Raw genomic sequence first — 27,398 nt, forward strand, 5'->3', positions numbered from 1 at the left:
AACCTGGCTATGATTAATAAGCTTAAATAGATAAGGTTCAATGTCTTTTGATATTTTGTTCTATTGGAAGATTTTTCTTGTCAATATGTCTTACCTAACTTTACTTATCAATTACATCCATTATATTCAAGTACACTTTTAGTGTTCATGTTATCCTGCACCCTTCTTCAGTAGAAGTGATATTTGTGGAACTTTGTTTTTGAAAACTTGAAGCTTTGTAGCATCAGAAAGTATAAAAGAATTTGAAAATGCCATTAACGGTGTGGAAGCTAATTTAAGAAACAAGTAGAAAATATATGCTTGTTGCTCTTTAAAGAAAAGAAAAAAAAGGAAGGAATTAACAATTCCTAGAATATAAGTAAATAAAATTCTAAACAAATAGGATTTTAATTTTTAATTGACTTTCCCTTAGTTTTTGGAATTCGCACTTCTCTTGTCAGATTTCAACACAATGACTTATTACTTAGAACTAATAGATTAGTTTGAATTGGTCTCTCTCATTTTTAATCTAATGCTGGAGTTTTATGGGATTTTGCTTTTAATTCCTGCTGATCTGATCATAGAGATGAACTAGGTTGTGTGGTTTAGTTTTCAGTTCACGTGATGCCTTTGTTAAGAGATCTTGTGTGTCCTAGTATTTGAGTTCTTGGCTGGATTTTGAAATCACTGGTTGAATTGTCATAGAATTGCAAAGCATGGAGATGAATAACTAGGAGTAACTGAGCTTCAGAGAAACTGGCACCATCTGTTGTTCATCTGTGTGGAATTTCCAGCACATCTTTTGAATTTGTGCTCATTATTAACACGATCAATTTATTTCTCAGGGAATTACATTGATTACATTCACAAATACAGGAAGTGAGACAAATTGGAAATGGAGAAGCAATTTATGAAGGAGCTACCATGATTATTGGTTCTAAATTTCTATGACTGTATTTTTAGTAAGAGAACTTGGACAGTAATCAGATGTATTACAGATAACTTTTATTACACATTCTGGTTTTTTTTTTTTAAGTTCAATTTCTTGTGTTGCTAAAGTAAGGGTTAATGCTATAGTTTTTGATGAGTTTCTGAAAAGTGCTCATAAAAATCCTGAAAGTAAACAATTTTGATACTTTCAGTTACTGTTTGGTCCCAATTTGTATTCTGCAGAATTACAGAGTCAAGCAGGTTGAAAGAGTTCTTGAGAAGTCACTTCATGCAATCTCGTGTTCAATGTTGGTCTCCACACTAATGGGGATTCCACAGCCTCTCTAGGCTTCTCTTCCAGTGTGTGATTGCTCTTCTAATATATTTTTTTCCATTTTGTAAGTCAGAATTTATTCTGCTGCATCTCTTGCTGTTGGCTCTCGTACTTCTGCACACTTCTGTAAAGAGTTTTTCTTCGTCTTCACTGCAGTGTCCAATTAGATAGCTTTAGACAGCACTAAAATCCCCCCCCAAGCCTTTTCTCTGCAGCTGAACAAATCTAGTACTCTCATCCTATCCTCTGACATCGTATGTTCTGGACACTGTCCATGTTGGTGACTATCTGTTGGACTCTCCTCAGTTTTTCAATGTCTTCCCTGCACGTGGAAGACCAAAATTGGGTACAGTACTCCATGAGAGATCTCACAAGAGCCATTTAGTGAAATAATTCCTTGCCTTCTCCTGATGCGTATATTCTTAGTTATACAGCCCAGGATGCAATTGCTGTCAGCAAGGACACACTGTTGACAACCAATTAGTGTCTTCTGCAAATGTCACATAATCTACAAACCTTCTGAAAGAGCAATCTATCCCATAACCTGGATTGTTAATGGAGGCACTGAGCGATATCAGCCACAGTATTGGCCTCTGAAGGTTACTGGGAGTAAGTAGCTACCCATTGGACTTGATGTTGCTGATCACTATACTCTGAATCTGACAGTCCAGACACTTTTCCATCTACCTTATGAGCCACATATCCAATTTGTTACTGATTTGGCTACAAGGATTTTTGGAGGCTATATCAAAGACCTCAGTAAAATCAAGATACACAGCATCTACCACTTACTGCCCACGCAGTCAGCCATCTCGTCATGGAGGAAAATCAAGTTAGTCAGGTAAAATTTGCCTTTGTACAGAATTATAGGTTCATTTGTAACGTTAAGTTACATTACTTTAACAATTCTTCTTTATGCTAATACTGTACTGTGTTCATGAAATTTTGTTTTATAATATTTGCATTTCATTGTCATTAGTAGGAACTAGGCTGCTGAATTCTTTCAAAGGCTTTGAAATGAAAAGTTGACAGAAAAGCTACCCGGGAAACAAAGCTTTAAGTACAAAAGCTATAATGTTCTCAGAGTTAGGCCTGGACCACAGGTTGAAGAATAAAAACAAGTATCTCATCCACTGAATAACACGAAGATCCTGCAGAGAAAATAATACTAAAATCATATAAAGTCATGAATAGGCCAGTTTAGAGTGAAAAGCAAAAGTTGTTTCCTAAGTTATCTGCTAAGTTTTTCACTGCAATCATATTGTTTATGTCATTTTTTTAAGAAGGAATTTATGTATGAAAGAGAGTCTACTTCAAAAATTTTTCTCCATTATCCATATGATGCAGGCTGTCTGATTAAGTAGGTTCTGCAGGGAATAGAAGACGTTCTCTCCTGCATTTGGAAAGTGCTTATCTTGTGATGCAATTGAAAGATAAGTTGTGTTTTTAAGCATAAAGCCTACTCTCTTAAAATTCATTTTAAGTGTACCTTTCTGCTTCATCCAAATGCACTGCAAAATCAGATGCAGAACTTACTGAGGGAGTAGCTGCGAACAGTATAGTCAGGTAATTAAGGAAGAGAAGATTGTGATTAAATTCTTCCCTTTATTATTATGCATGTGTGTATACTAATAGATTTTAGGTGTGATGCTGATACTACTCAGTATTGAGGACTTCCTCAATTCTTAACTATGACATCTGATTTCCAATTATTTTGGCACTTTTTGGTCAGGAAAAAATAAATTAAAAAAAAAATAAATTTTTTGTCATTTTTAAAATACTTAAGATGCATATAAATTACTTTATCACAAATATACTGTACATACTTAATGTTGTTAGTACGGTTGATCTACAATATATGTAATTATGCTGGATAGAAAGTTACGGTATTGTTTCTCACAGAGATGGAGTGCTACATTGCAGACCTACTTGGCAAATGCAAGGTAAAAAGGTGCATGCCTTTAATTTCTGTTTTGTTTGAAGTAGATTGTTTTTAGAGGAAAATAGCTATTCTTAATTAAAAATTGATAACGATGAAGTGCTAAACTCAGATCTGGTTATGACAGCCACACTGGTTAAACTTTCTATTTCTAGCCTTCAGTTTCCATCTATTGAATCTCATAGTTTGTCCAGAATTATCCATTTTGAATTTTTTTTGCCTCTGTAGGCATTTTAAAGTTTGTGATCAAGTTGCACCATAATTAGTTTTGTTTTTATTTTTTTCTAAAGACAGATTATGTGCCTGAAATTGTTGTTTGAACTCTCTTCATTATAACAACATCCTTCTTAAGATGTAGACACTCAAACTTGACACACACCTGTAGAGATAGCACTAGTGCCTAGAGGGTAATAAGTTATCACTCCAAATAAATCTTTTTTTGTTTATCTAAAATAATCTACTCCATTATCTTGCAATAATGTGATATTAAACACAAAACTTGGAATGAATTTGAAAATATAGCATTCTTCAATTTTCTTGGCAACATAGTCATAATAACTGGTAGCTGGATGTTCCCACTGGGTAGTTGAAAAGGAAACAAAGGCATATTTTTAACCGTAACAATAAGTAATAGTGAGAAGCATGCATATGGCAGATGATGTGGGAACAAGTAGCTTATTTTTTATTTCCTTTTTGTTATGTTGTTGTTGGTTTTTTGGTTTATTTTGTTGTTGTTGTTGTTGTTGTTGTTGTTTTTAATAAAGAAATCCTTAGGTATGTAAAATATTAAAAATATACGAAAATAAAAATATATATCCCTTGTTATAGTACAAGCTTGATTTGAAGGCAGAAGAAAGAGTGCTTAATTACTTATCAGAACAGATAACTCATAAGGAGTGAAAGATTGGTTGGAAGGATTGTATTTTTCTGATCACGATATCCGGGTGTTGCCCTGTGCTTGGATTACTACGCAGAGTCCTGTTATGAAGATTAAAGTATTAGTTGTCAACCATTTATGTAGTGTGTGTCCACAGTAGAACCTGAATGTGTCAGTGATTTATTAATATTGCGATATTCTATCACACAGATAAGTGCAAAATCTACATTTCACAATTAAGAAGGATGCTTCTGCACAATGTTCCTCCAGCAGCCAAGCTTAATTCTGTGTTCTAGGAAGTTTCAGTGTGACTTCAGCCCTGTTTTCAGACCCTTCAGAAGCATAGACATGCTTCCAAAATCAAGTCCTTATTGTGCAGTTGAGAGGTGGGAGGTGTTGTTTTTCAGAAGGTTATAATTCACCCAAATCACAGTGGAGTTATTAAAGATGATAGAAGTAGGACATTTCCTTTGTTGAAGTGCAAAGGATCACTTCAGATAGTGGAGATACAGACTTTTCTAAAGAAAAAGCTTGGGAGAAGAATTTTCTATTTGTGAAAACGCCATGCAATGTGAAAAGGAGACAGTCTTGTGTCAGCATGCCTTTAGAAACATGCCTTTAGAAGCTGTTCAGGTGCTGGATCTTCCACCTATTGCATTTCCATAGTAGTAGTTCCTTGTTTATTCTCAGGTGACTACGCAACTGGAAAACATTTAGAACTTGAATGCACTGCTGAAAAGTAGGTTGTTCAAAACAGATGTTTGATATATATATATGTATATATTTAATTTCTCCTTTTCTAAAAGTCCAGAGGAATTGTTTGTGCATCTTTTATATTATCATCCTTTTTCATTTTCTTCTACAAAAATAGTATTTAGATAGTTGTTCAACTGATGTTACAAGGAGATACAACTTTCTGAATCTAGTGAAAGTTCATGCAATTCAGAATGGGATACTTTTTCTTCAAGCTCAAAAGGGTGAGGAATTGTCTTCAGAATTATTCTCTTTTGCCCACACATGTATTTTTAAATTGGGAAACCTGAGTAAAAGCAACTTTTTAATCCTGAAATGTGGGTGACTCAAACCTTTTCTTCTTCCTCTACATGTTATTTTCTTTTTCCTTTTTTTTTTTTTTTTTTAAATTTATTTCTTAAGATGAACATGAAGTTTGAAAGTGTGACTGGGATATCTTCAACTGTGGATAGTTCTATCAAAGGAGTTAAACTGCATCCTTTGAGATGTGTTGTTTATATGTATGTCCTCTATTTGTGCTGTCATTACCAAGCAATAATTACAGAAGAACTTGGTATTATAGCACATAGGCTGTGTGTTACAAAAAGTGTTCTCAAATACCACCTCACTTAATGTGCCACATGTGCCTTTACAAAAGGGCCACCCTGTTCCTTATCTTGTCTGTTCCTCTCAATCTGAGAATCACAGGGAGAGGCTTTGAGAACTCAAAGGAGAGACTGGAGGATATGGGAAGTTTGCGAGTCTCATCTGAAGAATAGTTAAGAGGTCATCTGGTTATTTTCTTTCTTGTTCAAGTTTTGCTGCTCACTTCAACCAAAGACATAGTGAATTTGAGAGTTCATCAGAAACTACAGGACTGCCACTGCAGAGCAGTAAAGTATCTGAATATTTCTCTAACAATACACTGTTTGGTGAATGCATGAATGTAATTGCAAGTATCCATTTTGTAAACTCCAGATACAGGCATTTTTTCAGGAGAAGGCCATTCCTATCACTTGAATTGTTCAGAAGCACCCTTTGAAAGTTTTTGAAGGCTCCAACTTAGCTGGTGTTGAAGCTACATGCTAAGATATTCAGTGAAACATTGTCTGTAACAATATATTATACAACAATACAACAATATCTATATTTACAGATCAAGAGAAGGACTGATAGCCAATCATAGGATTGTGCTGCAATGCTTGAATCTGCTTAATAAGGAGAGCTTACGGAATTTGCTGGAAATGGATCAGTATGCCATAGCTACCTTAGAAAATTCAGTTCAGTTCTGTGGAGGATGACCAAGATCACTGAAGAAGAGTTTTTTGTGATGGCTGCTAGTGAGAGTAGTGAGTAAATAGGTGGATATTGGATCTGCTTCTCATTGTGTTTCTAAATTCTTCTCTTGAGTGCTAGAGGCCTACTGTAGCTTATTCTTATAAATAGGCAGTATGTGGTATGATGGTTTTTGATTGAAAGCGATGAGAGATAGCTCTGAGTTTCACATGGGCAATGTGTATGGTGGACTTCCTGTGCATAGTTGAAATGTTTGTAAAGCAAATTCAAGCTCATAAGGAACTTTTTTTTAGCACCACATAGTAGTGTACTCAAATGAATCTTATTACGTAGTTGAATAGCGAGTAGCGGAGAGAGACTGGAAAAGTACTTTCATTGATGTGCTTCAATGAAATGCTGAGGCTGGACATGGTGACGTGAGGATGTTAGTCCAGCTTTGTAACAATGAAATACTGTGTCTTGACAGCTTCTTATTCTTAGTGAGAGTGGGCATAAGAAACAGGGTAAAAAAGGTTCAGTTCTTTGGGAGGGCTGCTGTTTGCTTTTAGAAATCTTACAACGTTGTTAAGGAGATGATCTTTGCAAGATTTTGAAGGCCCTATTATCAACTCCCTGGAAAGAGCATCTCAGTGAAGTGTGCTCCCCCAAGCCCTCCCCAGGATTTAACATCAGCATCTTTAATGTGGAGAAGTGACCACCTCACTTGGTTTACAACCTGCTGAAGAGATAGAAGAACTATCTGTTTGCAGGCAAGAAGAAGCATGCCCCTGACCTTCTACCAGAAGGCAGCTGTGAAAGACTGATAGAGACCAACTGAGAGAAATATATATATATATAAAGGGTTGTTTCTGGTTTATTTGTCCAAGATCCTTTTATCAGGGAATATCACTCTAAATTGCAAGCATACTTCTAAAAACACTTTCTCAATAAATCCATAAATATAGTACTTAAAGACAAAATTGCTGCTAGATTTTGTTGTTATTATTACCATTCAGAAGCTTAAACTTCAGCAAGTCTCCTTGTGCCAAACTGATGGAAAATTCTTCCTGTGGCCCTTGTCACATGGCAACACATTTCTAGCTGGCTCAGTTCAGCAGCTGTGTAAGAGTATTTATTTCTAGTGTAGTTAAATAATATTTTCAGTATTTTGAAATTTCAATACTATTCTATACCTTTCTCATTCAGATAATTGACTACCATAAAAGATGTTCTCTCCTCCTTTCCTATCTCTGTTGATAACACAAGTTTGTGGATGGCTTTTTGGATTTGTCTTCCAAATGGTTACATTAACTGATATTAGTTTTGCTATAGGTACTCTTATGTCATATAATACATTCTAAATGTATTCATGTACCTACATTTAATATTAATGTTGATGTAAGGATAATATTTTGACAAAAATAATAAAGTAGTACTTATTGTTTCTCCTGTATTTGCACTTGTTTGGTTTGAAATATGTACCTACTTTATATGAGAGAACAAGCTGTTTTAGCTTTCTAGCATTTTCCATTTTATTCCATTGAGAGCCCTTTGAAACATGCTAGGTCTGTAAATTCACATAAATGGAAATATCACATGGACATTTCTAACCTCCTGTTTGCATGCTCCGATCTTCTAGAACAAAATGATATTCAATTTTGTGCTTTAAGCTACATTCTAGCTCCAGTGGAGAAAGATTTTCATCATATGCCATTAAATATTGCTGCTATGGGATAAAAAGTTTTTAAAAGTTATCAGCTGCACTCTGTAGCTTTTGAAACCACAGCATTATTGTTTTCAGTCCACATCTAGTTAAGTAATGGACATGTATGCCTTCCATGAGAATATACCAACGATTTAGATTAATCTAACAATAGTTAAATTAATACTCACAGTTTAGATTACCAGGCAAATGATGGGTTTATTTTAATATATTCAACTACCTTATCAACAGTTTATTTGGAGGAAGTAGATGGTCAAATATGCAGTTTCTCTTGTGTCTTTTCCACTGTTCTGTTCAATGAGCTTTTGTATACTCTTTTTTTTTTTTTTTTTTCATGTAAGAGATCATAAAACAAAATATATGAACTGGTAACTTCAGGAAGCAGCTAAATTATGCCATATAGCAGAAAGAGAAAGGTGTAGTAATTTTGTTTGTATTTGATAAATGGGACAAAATGCCTTTAGGCTAACTTTTGCTTTGTTTTCTCCTCACATAGGAGATACATCGACGGTTTGAAAATGCTCCTGACTCAGCCAAGACAAAGGCTCTGCAAACTGTTATTGAGATGAAGGTAAACAGTTGCATATAGCCAGCAGGAGAGAATATTCTTTGTAAAATGGGTTTTCATAGGAAAATAGACTGCTTCACATGCGATATACTTCTGTCAGTCTCCTAATTTAAAAAAACATATATAAATATATATATAATTTTATCATTATTATTATGTATCTTATAAAGATCAGTGAAAACACAAAGCTACTTCATGACACAATAGAAACCTGTTTGTTGTGTGCTTATGGCAACATATACAGATTCCTTTCAGTTAGCCAAGAGTCCATTGTATTACAGGAATGAGATGATGGCTAGGTCTTTACGGTGATGTGGGTTGCTTTCTTTTTATAGTATCAACCTTTGAAATGCCTTTTTTTTTTTTTTTTTGCTTTTTGTCTATCAATGATGTTAGCAATTTCCAACTGCAAAATCCACTTAAAGAACAGGTTGTATAATTGGAGAGGCATCTGTATACCATCTTCAACTTAACTTTTCTGGGTGAATTTGTGATTGAATTCTTCAGCCATTAACTCAGATACCTAATGGAGCAATGGCAATTTGCCAAGAGCTCAACTACAAGTGGACTGTGTAATCGTATTTCTTATTGGATCGTCCATAAAGTACATCAAACAAGCAAAGTCTGGGCAAATACAGTTGAAAATTAGAAACTGTCTTTGCAGACTGTTCTATTCCATTACCATGCCCTTCTTTTCTCCCACCTTCTGTATCTATCCCTTTTTCTTTTGTTTTCCAACCTTTTTTCCCTTCCAACTCATTCCATTCCATCTCTGTATTTTCTGTAGTCATTTCTTGTCTTTTACTCTGGAGCCTTTCTTCTACTGTCTTTCTTTTATTATTTTTCTTTATGATCCATAGCAATGAAAACTAATTGACCATCTGGTAACAATAAGCAGTCTTATGATCTAAAAGGAAATATAAGTATTTCTTGGAAATGATGTGAGGGCTGAAATTGAATACTGTTGTAAGTTACAAAATAGCACTTTACCTTACTGTAGTTTTTTTTGTTGCAAAAATCTGCCTTACTGATTTTAACTTAAGCATCAAAAATTGAGCATCAAACTATATCTTTATAATGGTCCATTAGAACAATGTTAACTCATGGATAAAAACTTATATATGAAGGTCTTTCATGCTTTTATTCAGCTGTATTTTGATTATCAAAAAATATGATTAAGAGATGGTCTATGAAAAAAATGGAGGATAGCTTCAAATTCAATCCATATTTCAAGAAAAACAAAATATTTTGGAAAACCAGAGTTAAAAAAAATAAAGAAAGAAAAAAGTAAGGAAAAAAAGACTGCCTTAAAGATAGCATTTCATAAATGCACATGCATGTAAAAAGTATGTGTGGAGCTCTGTGTCCTGAATTAATCTATTTCTGCTGTTCTAACAAATAACATTTCTAAAGAAATAGTAAAGAAAGCAGATTGAAAATCTCTGTTCATTCTTTAAAACCACAAGGATAATGGTAAGTAAACTTTCTCATTGTTCCATATGTATATATTTTAGCAATGGAAATGTTTTATATTTTGTGTGTATTATCTAAAATGCTTCAAGAATCTCTGCTATTTCATCACTCAAAATTAGATTGTTGCATCTCTTTCTTGCTTAAGATGTTTTGTTCTCCTTTTATGACCTCACTCAAATTACTAGTAGCACAGACTATTTTTTTCCTGTCATTCTTGCAGTCATGTTTTGCTGCTCATTCAGTTAGAATTAAATTTCTCTGTTTTATGCTGGACTTAGCATTACAAGGCAACCTTTTCTCATAGTCCTTTATATATTCTTTGTATGCTGTGTCCCTGCCCCTAGCCATGTTTCCTTACAGCACTAAAGTCTTGCTTTCCTTGAAAGGTATAAAAAAAAATTGAAAAATGAGTCTTTGTGTGCCCAGCCAGATGCTATGCAAAGAGGTATAGATTGATTTATATAAGAAATTGAGAAAATTTCAAGAGTGGATACATGCCCAACAGATTATTTCATTTATTGCTCTTATGGTATATTACCAAAACATCTAACTGTATCATTATCTGTCTCTTTTAATCCTTATCAGGATTCAAAAATTTCTTCCATGGAGCGTGGCCTCCGGGATTTGGAAGAGGAGATTCAGATGTTGAAGTCAAATGGAGCTCTGAGCACAGAGGAGCGTGAAGAAGAAATGAAGCAAATGGAGGTGTACCGTAGTCATTCCAAATTCATGAAAAATAAGGTATTGAGAAAGAGTGACAGTAGTAAGACAAAATGAGCCAAAGCGAACAAATGCAATAAATCTTCGTACTCACTTAAGGAAAGTACTTAGGATCTTGGTTCCCATTCTAGGTCTTTTAGATAGAGTTTGTTTGTATATTGCTCTGGAGCCACTAGAATAACTTAAAAATATTAAAAAGAATTTAAAATTCAAATTTGAATATAGTGGTTCAGTAGAGTCAGTGGGCCAAATTCTACTTTTACTGCCACATTTGTAACTTTCTTTTATTCCAGAAGTATTTTGTGTTCATCTATAGAACGTTGATAATCCATTATAGTTACAGGTTTTCTCTACTATCCTTTAAAATGTAGCCTACTGAAAAAAGTATGATTCTTTTTGTGACCCCTTGAATATATTATGCTTTATTACACAAAGGCTAAGAAGAACATCAACTGTCGGTAGAATTGCTTTCCATTACACTCTCCTTCTGCTAGTTGAGTCAGAGTGTGAGTATATTCTACAACAGTGATCATGCCAACATTAATTTATACACTTGGGGTTATTTGTGTCTTAGGACAAATATAGCAGTGAGATATGTTGGTCCTCAGGCATAAAAACGAACGCAGACTTACTGTATTGTCAGTGTATTGCTGAAATTGTACAACAGACAGATATCAGGTGCTTCTTTGTTTCTCTCAAAGAAGTGTTTCTTAGTGAAGCCTAACATTTTCCAATGGACGTCTAGGCCACTTCGTACAGTAGATGTAGGTATGTTGTCAGTGGTTCTGCTTTTCTTAGTTTCCTTGTGCATACTTTGTAAAAGCACAAATCTCTGAAACAAGACGTTGGAAATTTCTCCATGTCACAAATAATTCTAATCTATTGCATTTGTCCTGCTTGAAGTTACTTGTCTCAAAAAAGAATGCTGGAGGAAGTTTCTTGAAAAAGTATTATTTGACCTAAAATAGGAACATGTACGAAGTATGTGTTTCTTTAAGAAGAAAATCTGTTCTTTTATACTTCACTCTTTTATCCCACTGCATTGCCTCTAAGAACTGAAGGATAGCTAGTTCCGAATTGGGAAAATGGAGAGACAATTTTCTTCTTTCTATCCCTTTTCCCTTTCTTCCTTTTTTTCCTTCTTTCCTTCTTCCCTTGTTAGCAGTACTCGTATTTCTTCTTCTCCTGTGCATTTGCTTTTGTATATCTACTCAGCTGTATATCTATCAGCTACTCTGATATTCTGGGTCTCTTCTGTTTGCTTGAACATCTTGTTGTCCAGCTCTGTTTTGTAAGTGTACAAAATTTGTGTTTTTTCTTTCTAATATTGTATTGTATGGTCAACTGTGAGTGTGCATTGACAATTAACTTTTTTTTCTCCTGTATTGCAAAGTCTCCCTTTACCTGTCCTAGTTTCCTCACGAATTCTAGTTTGAAAACTGTTGGGTGAAGTGCCCAATACTTTACATATATAAACATAACCATAACTATGCATTTTTGTTTCATAATCAAATGTTTGTCCAGCAGCCTATATGAAATCACAGAGACATACAACATTTGAGAAGATTTAATGAAGAACGGAAGAGAAAATGAGTGACCAATGTTGATCCTTCTATTCAGTTCTTTGTCACTTTTAGTTACTTGGTTGCAAGAAGCTAAGCAAAAGATGATTATTGATAAATATTTAAAAGCATAACAATGTCGTGACAGGTAGAGCAACTGAAGGAAGAGCTAAGTGCCAAAGAGGTTCAAGGGGAGGACCTGAAAAAAAGAGTGGCTGGTCTCCAGGCCGAGGTCTCTGCCGTAAGATTTATCTTTTGTGTGCAGTGGCCATGCACTGGGGCTTTCTAGCTCTCTTGCTTTCGGGGTAACTTTTCTTCTCTTACCTTTACAACTTTGTATAACCATAGGACTAACAGCCTGCTCGGCCCTGTAGCTGCCTTTGGTTCACATGGTTCTGGTGTCCACAACATCACTCTTCAAATGAATATTTCTATTTGTTTTCTTATTTGCTTTTTAATTTAATTCATTAGAGGATATTCTCCTCTTTGTAGCAGATTTTCAAAAGTATTCAGCACCAATATTTTGGTGCCAGACTTTCAAAGGGACTTAGTTTTCCCAGTAGGATAAAAATAATTTGATAACATCTCAAAATCATGTGCTGAACCTTCTTAACATTCATTCACAAGAAAGTGAAAGTCAGAAGCTGAACATTTCTTAAAAACTGATTGTTTCATTTTAGCAGCATGAATTTTCCTTTGCACTAATTTTACTGTCAAAATAGTGCATTTGCTGAGTGATCATATTATCACAAGGAGAAGAGAAATGTGAGCTCTTAATGCTGCCTTAACTTCGTTTGCAACTTGATTGGATTCCACTGCATTCTTCCTAGAGAGCTTTAGCACACTGGCAGTGTGAATTTACTTCGCTGACACAGATTTCTAAAAAGAATTATCTGGAGGTGCTATTTGGGAATTTTAATGTAAAGGAATGTGGTTTGGTTCAGATTAGGAAATTTCATCTAAACACTAGTATGTAAGGTAAACATTTCTTCTAAGATGGCCCAACCCACAGAGAAATTGTTTTTTTTAAAGAAGGAGCAGACTGGCTTAAGAATGATATAATTCATGTTTGTGTCATTTGAAGTTTTTAAGGAGATTTTTCTGATCAAATTAAAAAAAAAAATCCACCACTAGCAGTAAACAGTTTACATCATCCCAGTCATTCTGCTGAACCTACGAGTACTGCACCACTGGTTGTATTGCTCAGTAGCTGATGGCAGAAATAGCCCTGCTACGTCAATACGTTTGTATCTTGTTTAAATAAATGGTGAATTCATTTTGTGGGCATATTTACTTTTAGTAAAAAGTATGAAATAAACATCCTATGATGTCTGAATTAACTGAAAGATAAGCTACCTAACAGTTCTCTAAACTAATTCTCCTTATTCCTTCTACCTCTTTCCTGCTTCCATATTCCATTGCACGATGGAACACACTATAGTTCTTTGTGAAATCTTTTCATGCTCTTTTATTACTCTTTGGTAAAGAATGTAGCCCATTACTGATACAGTGTTGTCAAGACAAAAGTGCATTTACCCAAGATTTCTAATTATTTTGATTTAATTTACAGCTTATTTATAGTTTATGTCAGTTTAATTTTGTTCTTGACACATTCCCCAAAATTGAAGATGACTTGGACAGTTTTTTTTGTTTATGACATTTTAAACATTGAACATTAACACTTTCGGGATTAGCGTGGTGTGGTTTTTTAGTGTCACAAAGATGTTAAAGTTATAAAATGGAAAAATTCTAGGTTTTGGAGAGATGTCCACCTTTGTTATGTAATATACAAGTCTCTAGATATCTCTATCAAGAAAAGTATCTTTTCTTGTTACTACAGGGTAGGAGTACATTCCTGTTTTCCTTCATGATGTTAAAAACTTTTTCCTGCTAACTAACTGATTTTGGTCAGTACTCTGAAAAATGACTAGGATTGACTTTGTTAAAAAAAGCCATTCTTAACTGTTAGTGTTCTCATTCTCCCCTTTTTCCCTGTTCCTTCTCCTTATGACACAAATTTTTGCTGGCCTTCCATTCAAGGTAACTGAAGGCTTTAAAATTCTGAGACAAGTTGACGGTATCATACTATTTGTTGGTACTTATGTGAATTTATCTTTACTTTTGTAGCAAAGATAAAAATTGACGATTATTTTTTTCTTTCTGTATCTTTTCTTTCTTTTTCAGATTGGTCAGGTGAAACAGGAGCTATCACGCAAAGACACAGAGTTGCTAGCTTTGCAGACAAAGCTGGAGACCCTCACAAATCAGTTCTCTGACAGCAAGCAGCATATTGAAGTTCTGAAAGAGTCTCTTACAGCTAAAGAGCAAAGAGCTGCCATTCTGCAGACAGAGGTAAAATGTGCAACTGTGCACTTACTGACTTCCCATAGAGCAAGAGAGAAAAAGTATTATAGAATCCCATAATGGTTTGCTATTGCTTGTTCTGAGCACACTGTTTCTTTGCTTATGTGCTTGGATTCTCTTGGCCAAGAATTGAGGGTAAAGAAAAAGCACACGCGTTCCGTTGGATAAATGCACATTTGTACAACATAATCCAGTAATACTATTGTTCCTAGGCACATCTGAATTGGAAGTTGCAGTGCCTGAGCTAGGGGAATTTATTTTCAATGACTTTGTAGCTAGAAAAGAGAGAGGAAAAAAAAAGGAAAGTAATGCAGCTTGCTGTGGCTTTACTACTACTGTCAACATGCACAGGAATTCTTGCATGTAAGCCTGCGCTTACACCTGAAATGGGGGCTTTTCTGTGCTTCCTTGCGTATCCCAAGATAAAGGAAAAATGTTTTCAACTGTTATAACTGCTGTTATAAGCAATGGTTATTAAATTTGTGTATTATGTAAGACACAACAATATTTTTGAATATCAAATGGACAATAAGTATAGCATATGCATTTATTGCTTCTGGACATTCTTGAAGAACAAGTTTGGCATGTTGTGTGAAGACAGCATTTCTATCTTCTGCCATGGAAAACTGTAGTGTTAGGAGAAGCCCAAAAGATGGCAGTCATGCATCAAAAAATATCTGAATTGTTAAAGCTAAACCAGCAAAAAGCCAAGCTATAAAATAAGCATACAGAAAGTTTGTGGCTAACTCTGGTAGAAAGATTGTATGTTACAAGAGTGTGAGAGAATTTATTTGCACCATTTACTCTTGTTCAGCTTTCCTTCAGCCGTGTTCATTGACTCTGAGGGTGTACGTGGCCTGAGCCACCTGCAGAAACCAAATTACACAGAAAATACCCTTTGATGTAAAAATGCTTTTCTGATTATTCTCTGGTTTATGATCTGATTATTCTGATTTATGTAAAGACTGAAATGATATTTCCTTTAATGCAATAGGGGTGTAGACATAACAGTGAAAGACTAAGTGAAGCAGGTCTTACAGAGAGAGACTATATTTAGCTATTAAACTTAATTGACGCAGGGAAACAAAGCAGAGAGGATCCACAGAGTCATCTCCAGATCAGTAGCAAAGGCAGCAATATTACAGTTGAAGTACAAGTTGAAAATGAAAACTGTGTTTAAGCTTGGTTATATTGACAGATAATTTGAGATAGGCAAATAATTTGGGATGACTGAATGTGGAAGAACATATTAGGTTAAAAAGTAATTAAAAATAAAAAATGCAGCTTTTCATTCATTGCATTGATTGAAAGTAATATAAAAATATTAAATCACTGAGTATTGTGAGAAACTTACAAAGCTAGAAACACATTGCGTAATTTAAACAAAATATTTAAAAACTAAAAGACATTGTTATATAACCTTGGGAGCTACTCTTGATAGTTATTCAAGACATTTTGATTTTACTTTAACTGAAGGCCACAATAGGTGTTTCTTTTTAATGTAGAAATCATTTTATGCTATTCTATGACTTGTAATATTAACAAATCATTGAAAATATTTGCTGATTTCTTCCAAGTGAGATTGTCATTTGCAAAAGCAAATCATCTCACTGTATTTCTGAAACATGACATGGCTCTCTTAATAATAAAATGTGCCTGAAAGGAGAGACAGCGAGGTTTTCTACTTTTTGCTGTTAGATTATTCATATTGTTTCCTTCCAGATATTATAACTGAAACACAACATCTACACTAACAGGGAAAGATAATTTTCTGTCTGTCTTCCTGTCTTTGTCTTTTGGTTAGTAGTTGCTATGGAGTTAAAACATAACTGTTTCAACGTGATGCTTCTCTGATAGATTTAAACGGATTATAGAACTGTGAATGGTGTATTTTCTCTGGAAAAGTAGTTCAAAAACAGTGTAGTGTGTTTTCCATAGTAAAATGTAGCAATCGGGTATGGATTAAACGCATGCAAAGTGCCTTTGATTCATCAGGGTATTCCATTTATCAGCGTTAAGTTGAATATTTAGAATTATCTATTTATGTTTCTGAGAATTTTTTTGCAATTCCAACAAGATATTTACAATTTTTGAAAGATAATCACATCTTTTTCATACTTGCTGATATTCTTGACAGAAAACTCAACAATTAAATAATTTTACCTTTCTTCTGTCTTCACAAGTGACCCTCTCAAGCATAAGTTGGAAGGATATTCATAAACTGCATCATTAAGATGCTTGTTGCATCCTGTGAGACAGCCCTTTCTTAAAGCAATGTTTATCTTTCTATAGAATATTTTTTGCTGGAAGTAGGATAGGAGCATAAGATCTTGCTTGGTCTCACTGTATTCTTGACAACACTGGCTGGTGTTAAAATATTTTCATGGCTTCTCTCTAGATACCTAGAGAATGTTGTGAGGAAGAAAAGAAGTGCATTTTCTGCCATGTATTGGCAGAAATCTTCATAAGGGAGTGGTATTTTACAGTCATTTTAAAATAAACATTTTGACGGAAAAGTGCACGGCTTCATGAACCTTTCTGTTTTTTCTTTAATAAAGCTGCAGGTATATGCATGATAACACCTACCTTGGTGCAGTGTATCAAAAATGGATCTGATACCTGCCATTACCAGAACTACAGAGAACGGTGTCTAATGTGTGGCATGTTTATCTTGAGGGCTATTGAATGGAGAGGATATTGTGGTTAACTTTTCAATTTGTGAGGGAAACTATAAAAATAGTTCTAAATGCATACAATCCTTTTGTAAATGAAATAATCTAAAAATATTTATTTTGGCATTTTTCCATATAAAGTTTGTATTATACCTCAGTGAACTCTTCAGCTTGTTTCAGTGCTGTCTGGTACGTGGATTCAATGAGTGGTTAGACTAATCAGTGAGAATTTTCTGTTTCATGTACTGCTCGACATGATACTGTAATTGGTCTATTCCATATGGTATATTCAGATTTATATTCTGTAAAAAAAAAAACAAAAAACATTAAGTCATCAGGAACAATATTGTTTACTTTGAATGTTTTATTAGAATACAGAATGCTCTATAGGCCTTTCTTTCCTGGGGCTTTTACTGGCATTTAGGAACTATAATAGACTCCCAAGCCAAGGAGGAGCATATTAATGGGTACTGGATGTCTCTAACAAGATCTCTTTTGGCACCTGCAAACATTCTCAGTTCACAAAACTTAGTTTGCCATGTTGAAATATTTAGTACCACGTGCTAGAGATTGTGGAAGAAGAGATGAACTGTTTTCTGACGTAAGCAGGCCCTGAAGGTAGTGCATCTGTCCTCCATTGAGCTTACAGGCCTCACAAGAAGCAAACAGCAAAGCCTCAGCTCTGCAAAGTACTTGTGTAATTGAAACTGTCCAGAGAACTAGGAGCTGTACATTCGTAAAGAATTTGCTCTCAGCTTTTCTACAGGCCTGACTGAGTACTGTGGTCATTTGTATAGCAAGGTGAAAAGTCAACTCTAACATCATTCATAAGAAAGATCAATGTCAAAAGTAGAGAATGAAGTCCTGGGAACAGCCGCTATATTCAAAATCAGTCAGTAAGCATTGCTTTTAACTATTGACCATGCTATCAAGGAAACAACTCAATTTGTGTTTCTAATTTGTCATAGTCGTAGGATGTCACAGAAATTTTTCTTTTTAACACATGGTTTCAGGTGCATGATACTTCACATAGCAATATTTACAATGGCATAAGTGTAGCAGTTCACCCCACACACTAAACACAGTGTTCCATCATCTCCTGTGCATTTCTTAATTATTTCTGTATTCACTTCAACATCTGTCTTAAAAATAGCTGGCCCTTGTTAGAAGTCATTGCCACTAGAGAGGAACCAGGCTCTGGATAAAAGGTATGGAAAATCGTACCTTCTGATCTGACTGAATGGAGCATGGCTTTATTCATGGATCTAAACAAATGGTTATGCCGTGGTTTGTGCAGGTGACTCAAGGAATTAGACAGAAGAATCAATCAATCTTGGGAATAAAGCATTGTTTTTTCTAGACGTTACTGATGATTTCATAAACTCTACTGCAAATTATTAGCATAATAATGATAGCCTGATAGCTACAGTACACTAGAGATGGTGGTTAAAAACACATGTGGAACGTAAGCCCTGTTGTCTCAAGCTCTTCAATGAATTCTGAAACTCACTGTGGACTCTATGAAGATTTTAATGATGTCCCTAAGCTATAAACTGGTAATATTCTTGAAGTTAAGATTTTAATCTAATTACAGATTCCAAGATAGATATTTTTTAAAGGACTTAAGAATAAATATAGTTTAAATATTATATTATTCCTTATGCTAATTGTGATAATTGGAGTTACTGATGTCCTTTTCCTCTTGGAAATTCAGAATTCCCTATGCTTTGTGTATAGCTATGTAGTTTAGGAACAGTTATGGAGTAAAATTTACTGCTACTGGTAAATTCTGTGAACATAGATCAGTCATTCATAACACAATTTTTCATACATGTTTGTTACAGTGAATAAATTGAAAAATGTATGGTACCTGGATGGGAAGAGCTACCTGTTGCACTTAGGAAGTCTGTTGTGTTGAAGATGGCAACTGATGTGCTTATTTGGGTGGTATGTGCAGGCAAAGTTAGCAACTGTGTTGTTAAGCAAAGGACTAGCAGTTGCCTGAGCTGTGCTGCGAGACTTAGTTGCCGTGCATAAAGGCATGGCACACTATTACTGTGAAAGCAGTTAGGTTAACCCTAGGTTAAGACAACGCCATCCAGAACACAGAAGTCAGGAGAAGGAGTGTCAGCACCTCAGTAGCTGTTTGCCCAGTTGTTTCCAAGTGCAGAGAAAATCTTAAGCTGACTTTGTTGAAATTGGCATCACCTGACTCCAACAGCCCTCAATTCTTGTCACTGTGGGAGGATGCCATACATAAACCGAGTTGACATGAATAAACAAGTGCAGTGTTCTGCCAGGAATAGTGTTAAGGTAATGACTGTGTGTCCTGCCAGCCTTTGAAAATATTCCTGAAAGTGTTTTCTGTGGTTTCCTAGGCAGGGACCTCACACAAATAAAACCAGGAATGCAATTTGCTCCAAACCGTAAGCTAATATAGAGTTCAAAGAGAATAATCAATCAGAAAATGGAAAGCTTTTGTGGATAAATTTTTGTTTGCGGATGTTCTGTGTTCTCTTAATACTGTAGGAATCTGGAGTATCTTAAATATTTTGTAACACAAATGTTGAGGCTGTGGATTTGCCTTTGAGAGAGGTTTTCAGTTTCCCTTCAAGTATGAATGAAAATGGTTATTAGCTTGAATATTACATACGTGCAGAGGACATACCTAATCAGCCTCTGTGTTAGCTTAAAGAAAAGAAAGCCAGCTCTACCTGCTAAACTTCTCGTTCCAAACAATGTCAATTCTATATATCATACTTGGGTAGTGCTTGTTTCTCTAATATCACTACAAAATGCACTCCACACACTATTTGCTAAGTGAGAGGTTAGGAATGTGCTTTTAATAATGCATGTAAGTGGGAAAGCTCCAGACATCGAGGAGGCAGCAGGACTGCGGTGTTGCTGAGAACAGGGCAGGGCAGGCCTTTTGCCCTACAGCAGGAACTTGTTCCCTTGTGTAAAAGGAATCAGACAAAACAACAATGGCTTTTGTGGGTATAACATGCTGTAAATGAAGAGCCTGAGGGGCAGGTTTTCCATTAGTAAATTGAAATAAAGAGGAATCAAAAAAGCACATTAAAACTAAATGTTGCTCGAAATGCCATAAGCAAAGTGTCTGCCTCAACTGTTTCTCTAGCCGGAGTTGTCCACGTTGTCTTTCCATGTCTCTGCTATGTACAAGGACCAAGAAATTCAGTGATTACCCTGTTTACTTTGTGTGACTGATGTCCTGTAATGGCTTCAGCTAACAGGAACCAAATCTGGTACTGTCAAATAAGATTAGCAGCCAGGCTGGCAGGTTTGAGCTCTGTGTGAATGTTGAGTGGATAGGGGTCAGTGGGTTTCTTTTGGTCTCTCAAGCAGGTTGCTGGTGTTGGATTTCGTGTTTCACAATGGTCTTTGAGATTAGTCTGTGCTCTGTGGTGACCTTTTTATTCTCATTAAATTTATATTCAGATAGCTCTGAGTTCTTCTCCCATTCCTTTTGTGTTGCAGTCTGTGTGTTTCATTTGTGCAAGATAAGTGTAGAAGGAAAAGTTTCCCAATGTACAGTTTTGAAGTTTGAGGATACCACAGAACTAGCAGTCTTTCAAAGGTTGTTGAGATTATAGAAGCTCTGTTTCTTTGTCCAAATAGCACCCACAATATCCTGTTGTATGTCATTTGTTCCATCTTATCTTTAACACAAAGCTGCATCCTACAGAAAAAAAAGCACCTCACATTTAAAATAATTTGTTGCTATTTAAGTGAAAATATTCTTAGCCTTTGTAAAGCAATCTGCTTCCCATATTTTGATCTGAAGTGGCCGCTTTCATTGTGTCCAGGCTGAGCTAAGACTCTCAATAAATCTAGAATATAAAGTGACTATTTGGTACTAATATTCCAAATTTTAATCTCTTAACATTAGTAATGTTTCAAATAAAAGAGTCAATTTTCCTACATATATGAGAACCTCTACTGGTATTGTGCTGGCTTCTACTCTGAAGGAAAAGTACCAAACTTGTACTGCATAAGACTGAATTATGTCAGAAGTATGGTTTTGGATATAATTTGGGAAAAAAAACAAAACAACCAACTGATTATTTTCATCATCTGGTCTCCTACTACATGTAACAACTGCTGGATTGCAAACTGAAATATGCTGAAGTCTCAAATTGATGTTAGTTTTCAGAATCTCTTTGTAATTTGACAGTACGTGCTTCCTTGTGGGAGTGCAGTTTATCTTTTTAAGAGTTTTCTCCTTCAGTGCTAAGCAAACCCTGTTTCTGCATGTCTGATTCTAGGTGGATGCATTACGCTTACGTCTGGAGGAGAAAGAGACCATGCTAAATAAGAAGACAAAGCAGATTCAGGAGATTGCAGAGGAGAAAGGCACTCAAGCAGGAGAGATCCATGATCTCAAGGATATGTTAGAGGTGAAGGAACGCAAAGTTAACGTTCTTCAGAAGAAGGTAAGATTGTAGAGCTCCAAGTTGATAAAGTCCTTATCTTTGACACATCCTGATTCCTAAGCCTGTCAAGAATTTACTTTTTCTGTGTTCATAAGTCGGTCTGTTCATGTCATGGGAAGATTGTAAATGATGAATATCTGCTTAAAATTTTGAATAAAAAAATAGAAAAAATTCAAAGCGAATATTGTTGCCTTGCAGTGTTCCAGATGCTGCTTTTGGTTCCACTTTACTATCAATATTGACTGCAGTAACTGTAGAAGGGCACGTCTTAAGGAAAATCAGTCCTTTCACACCAGCCACTTTAAAGCCATGCTGATTTGAAGCATTGGGCAGTGGGTGATCCTGATATCAGTATGTGAATAATTTAATGGGGATTTGTAGCAATAGAACCAAATGGAATTGTTCCTCTGTAACTTTCTGAGAAAAGTTAAGAGTTCAGTAGATATAACTTTAATTAGAAATGCTGTTTTATCAACCTCAAATTTTCTCAGGAACTACTGGAAAAGGATAATCAGATTTCAGACCAACCTACCTACCTTTCTGGATATGATCACGTAGATCTTGTCAGTGAAATCAGGGAGGTCTGAATAAGAAAATGTAGACTCTATCAGAAATTGAAGAGATTTTCCAAAGGATGTTAAACCCCAATACAGTGAATGATATTTGCAAGTCACACACAGTATTCCCCAAACAAGTGTTTTTTTTTTTTTTTTTTTAATTTATGAATTTTTTTTTCTGTGTTCTAACTGAAACTGCTCTTGGATCTTGTGTTCTACTGTTCTACATATTATGTTGTGGATGTGCTTTTTTTTTTTTTTCCTCTTTTGTGCATTTTTTCCCTACACCCTTTAGCAATTCTGTGAAATTATTGTCATTTTAATAGTTCAGAATATTAATTAATTTGTGTGCCTGGCCAGTGCCCTTTCTTCTAGTACATACCTATAAATCACAATGGTTTAGGTCATGTTCGGTTCCATTACAGCAAACTTCACGTGGGAATGAAAGTTCAGCTATGCAGTTTAGCTATAAACCAGTCATTAATAATTCTAGATCAGTCTTATTCCCTCTCTGAACAGTGTCAATTTTTGGCTTTTTTTTCTTTTTAGGAACACTCAGAGACTTCTAATTTTTGTATTGTGCTTTTGCTTTGTTTTCAAAATTGGTCATGCACGCTCTAAAGATTGATTGAGATCCCAGCTGAATACTTAACTAAAACGTAGGGAATCTGACCTTTATGTAAATGTCAAATGTCAGTGAGATTGTTTTATTCCATTGACTCTTACATTGTTTTTTTTCATGTTTTCTTATTTGCTGTACTCTTAACTCTTTAGAGTGATCTTTCAGTGGTTCATTTAGTAGTGCTGAAGGTTCTGTTTTTCCTGCTTTTTTTTTGTAATTGTTTTACTTCTTGAAGCCACTGTAATCCATATTAAGAAAGTTTCATCTTTTCATGTGGCTACTCTATTTTTTGAGATTTATTCCTTGCTGCTTTCAAGTAAAGTTATCTGGTCTCTCTGGATAAGAAAGTAGGGGCCCAGACCTTTGGACGTAAAGATTTTGAGCTTATGTTCTCATACAAAAGACTATATTGCTGTAATAAAAAGTGATTTAAGTTGTTTTATAAAGTATGTTTATAAGCTTCTTAAACAACGAAACATAACCTGCCTGTAGAAAAACATTTTTCTTACTGCTAGCTAGGATCGCACAAACATTGTAGTTTACTATTGCCATCAGTTTGTTGGAACCATTTCCTTTAACAATTGAATTGCAAGGTTTTAAATCCAAAGATATTGTTTTCATTTCCTCTAGCTGGCAAATCTGGAATGTTTTTATGGAGAATTCAGCTGCTAATCCTTACATCACTTCCATGCATGATAGCCTTTTTATTCATCTCTCTGATTGTAAGCTGTCATTTTCAGAAAGATTATATTTTAATCTGTATGTTCTAATTAAAGAGCTGCATGAATCTGATACTGTTAATCTGATACTGTTATTTTCAGAGGTCGTAGATAGCAACATTTTTTTACTGCTTTATTTATCTAATATTAATGCTTGTTTTAAGTTTGCTTGTTTTAAGTTTAATGATAATGATTGGTATCTAGGCATTTTAATTGAATATGGTGAACAACTTGAAAAGCTGTGGTACAAAAAAATAATCTTGTGTAGTATTAAGAAATGTTTTTCTGTGGATTTTTGGAAATTTCATCATCAGCATAAAAGTGCTGCTGGCAGTTGTGAGGATGTGCAGGTGTTGATAGACTGAAATAATTGAATTGCAGTTTACCAAGTATTCTTCCTCCAACATATGCTCAGATTTGAGATATTTTTGAAGTGTGGACTCATGAACTGGATTTGGAACACTAAAATATTTTTATGCTTGGTAATAAAATAATAAATATGTTAGGAAGAAAAATATATATTGAAAAATCATTAAAGTGCTTAACATCAATTTATGAAAAGTTGTTTACTGTTAAAATTTAGATAGGTAATCTCTATTAGTAATATAGTCAAATGATATATGGCTATACTCAACATTTGGACTTCAGTTCTTGATTTTTGTATTTTCTGTGAATGGTTTAGATGTGTAATCACCTATTTTAATGACACAAACAAGAAATTGTTTGGTATGGTGCTAAAATTGCATTATACTAAATGCCTCTGATTTCTGCAGAAAGCAAAATTTAGACACACTCTTTACTATTGGGTCTCTGTTTGGATTCCTTGGTGCTGGCGATGGCATTTTATGAACTGTTATGTTAATGCTGTATTGGTAAGTGAAGAGCTATAAAGTGTACTTCTTGATTATTCTGAAATTCAAATGAAGAAATTAAGAAACGTTTGCTAGCTGATTAAAGATCAAATGAAATCCACAGAAGATGATGATGAGCAACAAAGATCCGGAAAACTGACATAACAATTGATATTACTGCTGATATCCAATAGGCACTAAAGTACATATTCCAGGTTGCTAAGGGCACCAAATGCTTCACATTTTAAATTCTGGAATCTTTCCTGTTCTAAACTTCTACAGTGAGACTGCTTGGTAGCACCTTACTTGAAACAATAGATATGGAGTAAATGCTAGAAGTTTAGAGACTACAGAAATTGTCTTTATGTGTGAAAATTTTATGGAAAAGCTTGATTTTTTTTTTTTTTTTTTAATTAATTGACAATAACGTAACATTAGAACTCTAGATAAGGGAAGAATGTTAGCAAGTCAAATAAGGAGCATGCTGGGCAAGTCTGAATCCTGAACCTGGAAAAGATTAAATGGTGCTTCATTATTCTCTGTGCCAAATCTATCTATCTGTGCTGATAGACCAGGATGGAGAGGAATAGGGAAAAAAAGAAAAAAGAAAGAAAGAAAAAAAAAAAAAAGAAAAAAGCCACCATAATCAGCACTCTGTAATCAGTGCTTTTTAGAGAAATATCATTTGGAAGAAAAGGTAGGTAACAATTACCCTGAAAGAAAAAAAAGCAGGAAAAAAGAAAAGCAAGAAAAAAGCCGTGAATCATTCACCTCTTGCTTGATGTTTTGTCTTTGGGGGTGGGGTTAACGCACTCATCATTGTACAGTGCAGCTGTAGGCATATAAAATAGAAGTTTTCCTCTCAGTACATAGGAGTGTTATTCAGCAGCTCCCTCTACACAATGTGATAATTGACTTGTGATAAAGTAGAGAAGGAGCACAGTTTGTTTTCTTTTTGTGGCTGTGCTGATGTTGCTTGTTTAGCCAGTATTCAGGAAGACTCCAGATGCAATCTTCCTACTCTTTTGAATAAGAAACATTGTCTTTCTGCGGAGGAAAACAAATGCCCTCCACTTTTCAAAAAGCTTAGAAATCAAAATAAATATTTATGTTTAATGATAAGAAATATTGTATGGCAGGAGAGAGGAACTGGAAATTGAATGTATAACTTAGTTGTTTAGAATCAACAGTGATTGTAGTTACTGCGAGAATGGTGTTGGTTTAGTTTTCATAACTATTAAAGATTATTGTTTGAACTTTAAGGGTGCTTTTGTTTCCGTTCTCTTGTCCAATTTAGTAGTTTTATCTCCTCAGGCATCTCTTCTGATCCAACTCTGAAAAGAAAAGGGGGAGATCACAGGGAGGAGTGTGAGGCAGTAGCACAGGCTGCCCATAGAAGTTGTAGGTGCCCCATGCCTGGAGATGTTCAAGGATGGGGCCCTGGGCAGCCTGATCTGGTGGCAGGAGGTTAGAACTGGAACTGGTCTTAAAGACCCCTTTCAACCCAAGCTTTTATCTGATTCTATGATGGAACTACCATTTCAAGCTTTAACTCAGTTTAAAGTAGTTTCATCTTCCCCCTTTGAGACTCTCTAAGATAACAATTAGTCCTTAAAAATCCTGCTTTCCTAACACTGGAAATGATGACTTGTTCAAACCTGCAGCATGTATCTGAATGTCAGATTGTGCAAAATATACAGAAAAGAGCAAAGAGAGTATGTCCTATCAAAGATGTGTGTTTAGAGTGAGTAAGCATATGCCCTCTCATTTAAGACCAGATAATTTTTGACCTTAGTTATACGCCTGTGAACAAGCTTATTGTCTGCTTTTTACATTATTGAATTGTGAACACTTAAGGAGGAGCGCTCTGTTGTCCTTCGTGATCACGACAGACCACTAATCAGCCCAGGGAGGCAGAAGAAAGATGTTTGATGCGTTCTCTACTCTGATAGGACTGATGAAATAGCAACTTCTTTTCAGAAGCTATGTGTCTTAATAAGAAGGGATTAGTAGTATTTCTGTAAATATCTGTTAGAAAAAAACATTCTTCAACACACTTTATACCAGTGAGCTTGATCCAAACAAACTTAGAGATTTCAAATACCACAAAACAGATGTGAAATCCTCACAGGCTTGTGCCAGCTTCTTTATTAAAATTGACAGCCATAACTTCAAATATATGTCCTAGAGGGTCATGGAGAACCTGACCCTGCATGTCCCTGAAGAGATATCAGATCTCTGATGCCACTTCCTTCATTCAAACCTTTATTTTATGGGTTGGCTGATCATCACTGAGCATGACATCAACAAAGTTGAAATGTATGTTTTTAAGAAAATGCCAGGAGCTATTTTTTCCAGGTTGCTACTCTGTCTCTGTCTCAGATTTCTTTTCAGGAATTAAGGAATCACAGAACTGTAGAGGTTGGAAAAGACCTCTGGAAATTGTCTAGTCCAACTACCTTCTAAGGAAAGTTTCCAACAGTAGGATGCACAGGAAAATGTCTGGGAGGGTTTTGAATACCTCCAGAGAAGACTCTGCAACTTCTCTGGGCAGCCTGCTCCAGTACTGCATCACTTACTCTTCTGCTTTGACTTTCTACTTCTCAGAATCTGTTAAGACTTTTAAGAACAATTCAGTCCAGCTCAAATGATATAATGTCTTTTTTTTTCCTCTCTAAATTTACAGCTAGTAAGAATTTTCTAGAGTAGGAGTCATAATTTTGGATGATACAAAACTTGGAGAAGCGGCTGACATGACAGAAAGCTGTGCTACCATTCATCAAGACCTGGACAGAGTAGAGAGGTGGGCAGAGAAGAACCTGATGAGGTTTAATAAGGGCAAGTATAGAGACTTGCACCTGGGGAGAAATAACTGTATGCATCAGTACATGTTAAGGGCTGAGCTGCTGGAAAGGAGCTCTGCAGCAAAGGATTTGGTGGCCAGCACGTTGGCCATGAACTAGCAGCGTGCCCTTGTGGCCATGAAGGCCATTGGTATCCTGGAGTGCGTTAAAATAGTATGGTCAGCAGGTGGAGGGAGATCCTCC

General features: G+C 35.3%; 1 protein-coding gene across 8 annotated transcripts in view; it reads left to right on the plus strand.

Moving 5' to 3' along the window:
- ERC1 (ELKS/RAB6-interacting/CAST family member 1) overlaps positions 1-27,398 on the plus strand; it is a 293,295-nt gene that overhangs the window by 73,259 nt on the left and 192,638 nt on the right. For 5 of the 8 annotated variants that reach the window (XM_085229906.1, XM_085229899.1, XM_085229922.1 and 2 more), the window contains exons 4-8: positions 8,286-8,360; positions 10,416-10,571; positions 12,261-12,344; positions 14,297-14,464; positions 21,435-21,602. In XM_085229906.1, the coding sequence (XP_085086032.1) occupies positions 8,286-8,360; positions 10,416-10,571; positions 12,261-12,344; positions 14,297-14,464; positions 21,435-21,602 (651 nt within the window). The remainder of the gene's footprint in view (positions 1-8,285; positions 8,361-10,415; positions 10,572-12,260; positions 12,345-14,296; positions 14,465-21,434; positions 21,603-27,398) is intronic. The other 3 variants (XM_085229916.1, XM_085229952.1, XM_085229943.1) reach the window with 1 other exon arrangement.

This window comes from Meleagris gallopavo, chromosome 1 (assembly GCF_905368555.1).
Source record: "Meleagris gallopavo chromosome 1, MGAL_WU_HG_1.1, whole genome shotgun sequence".
Taxonomy (NCBI): domain Eukaryota; kingdom Metazoa; phylum Chordata; class Aves; order Galliformes; family Phasianidae; genus Meleagris; species Meleagris gallopavo.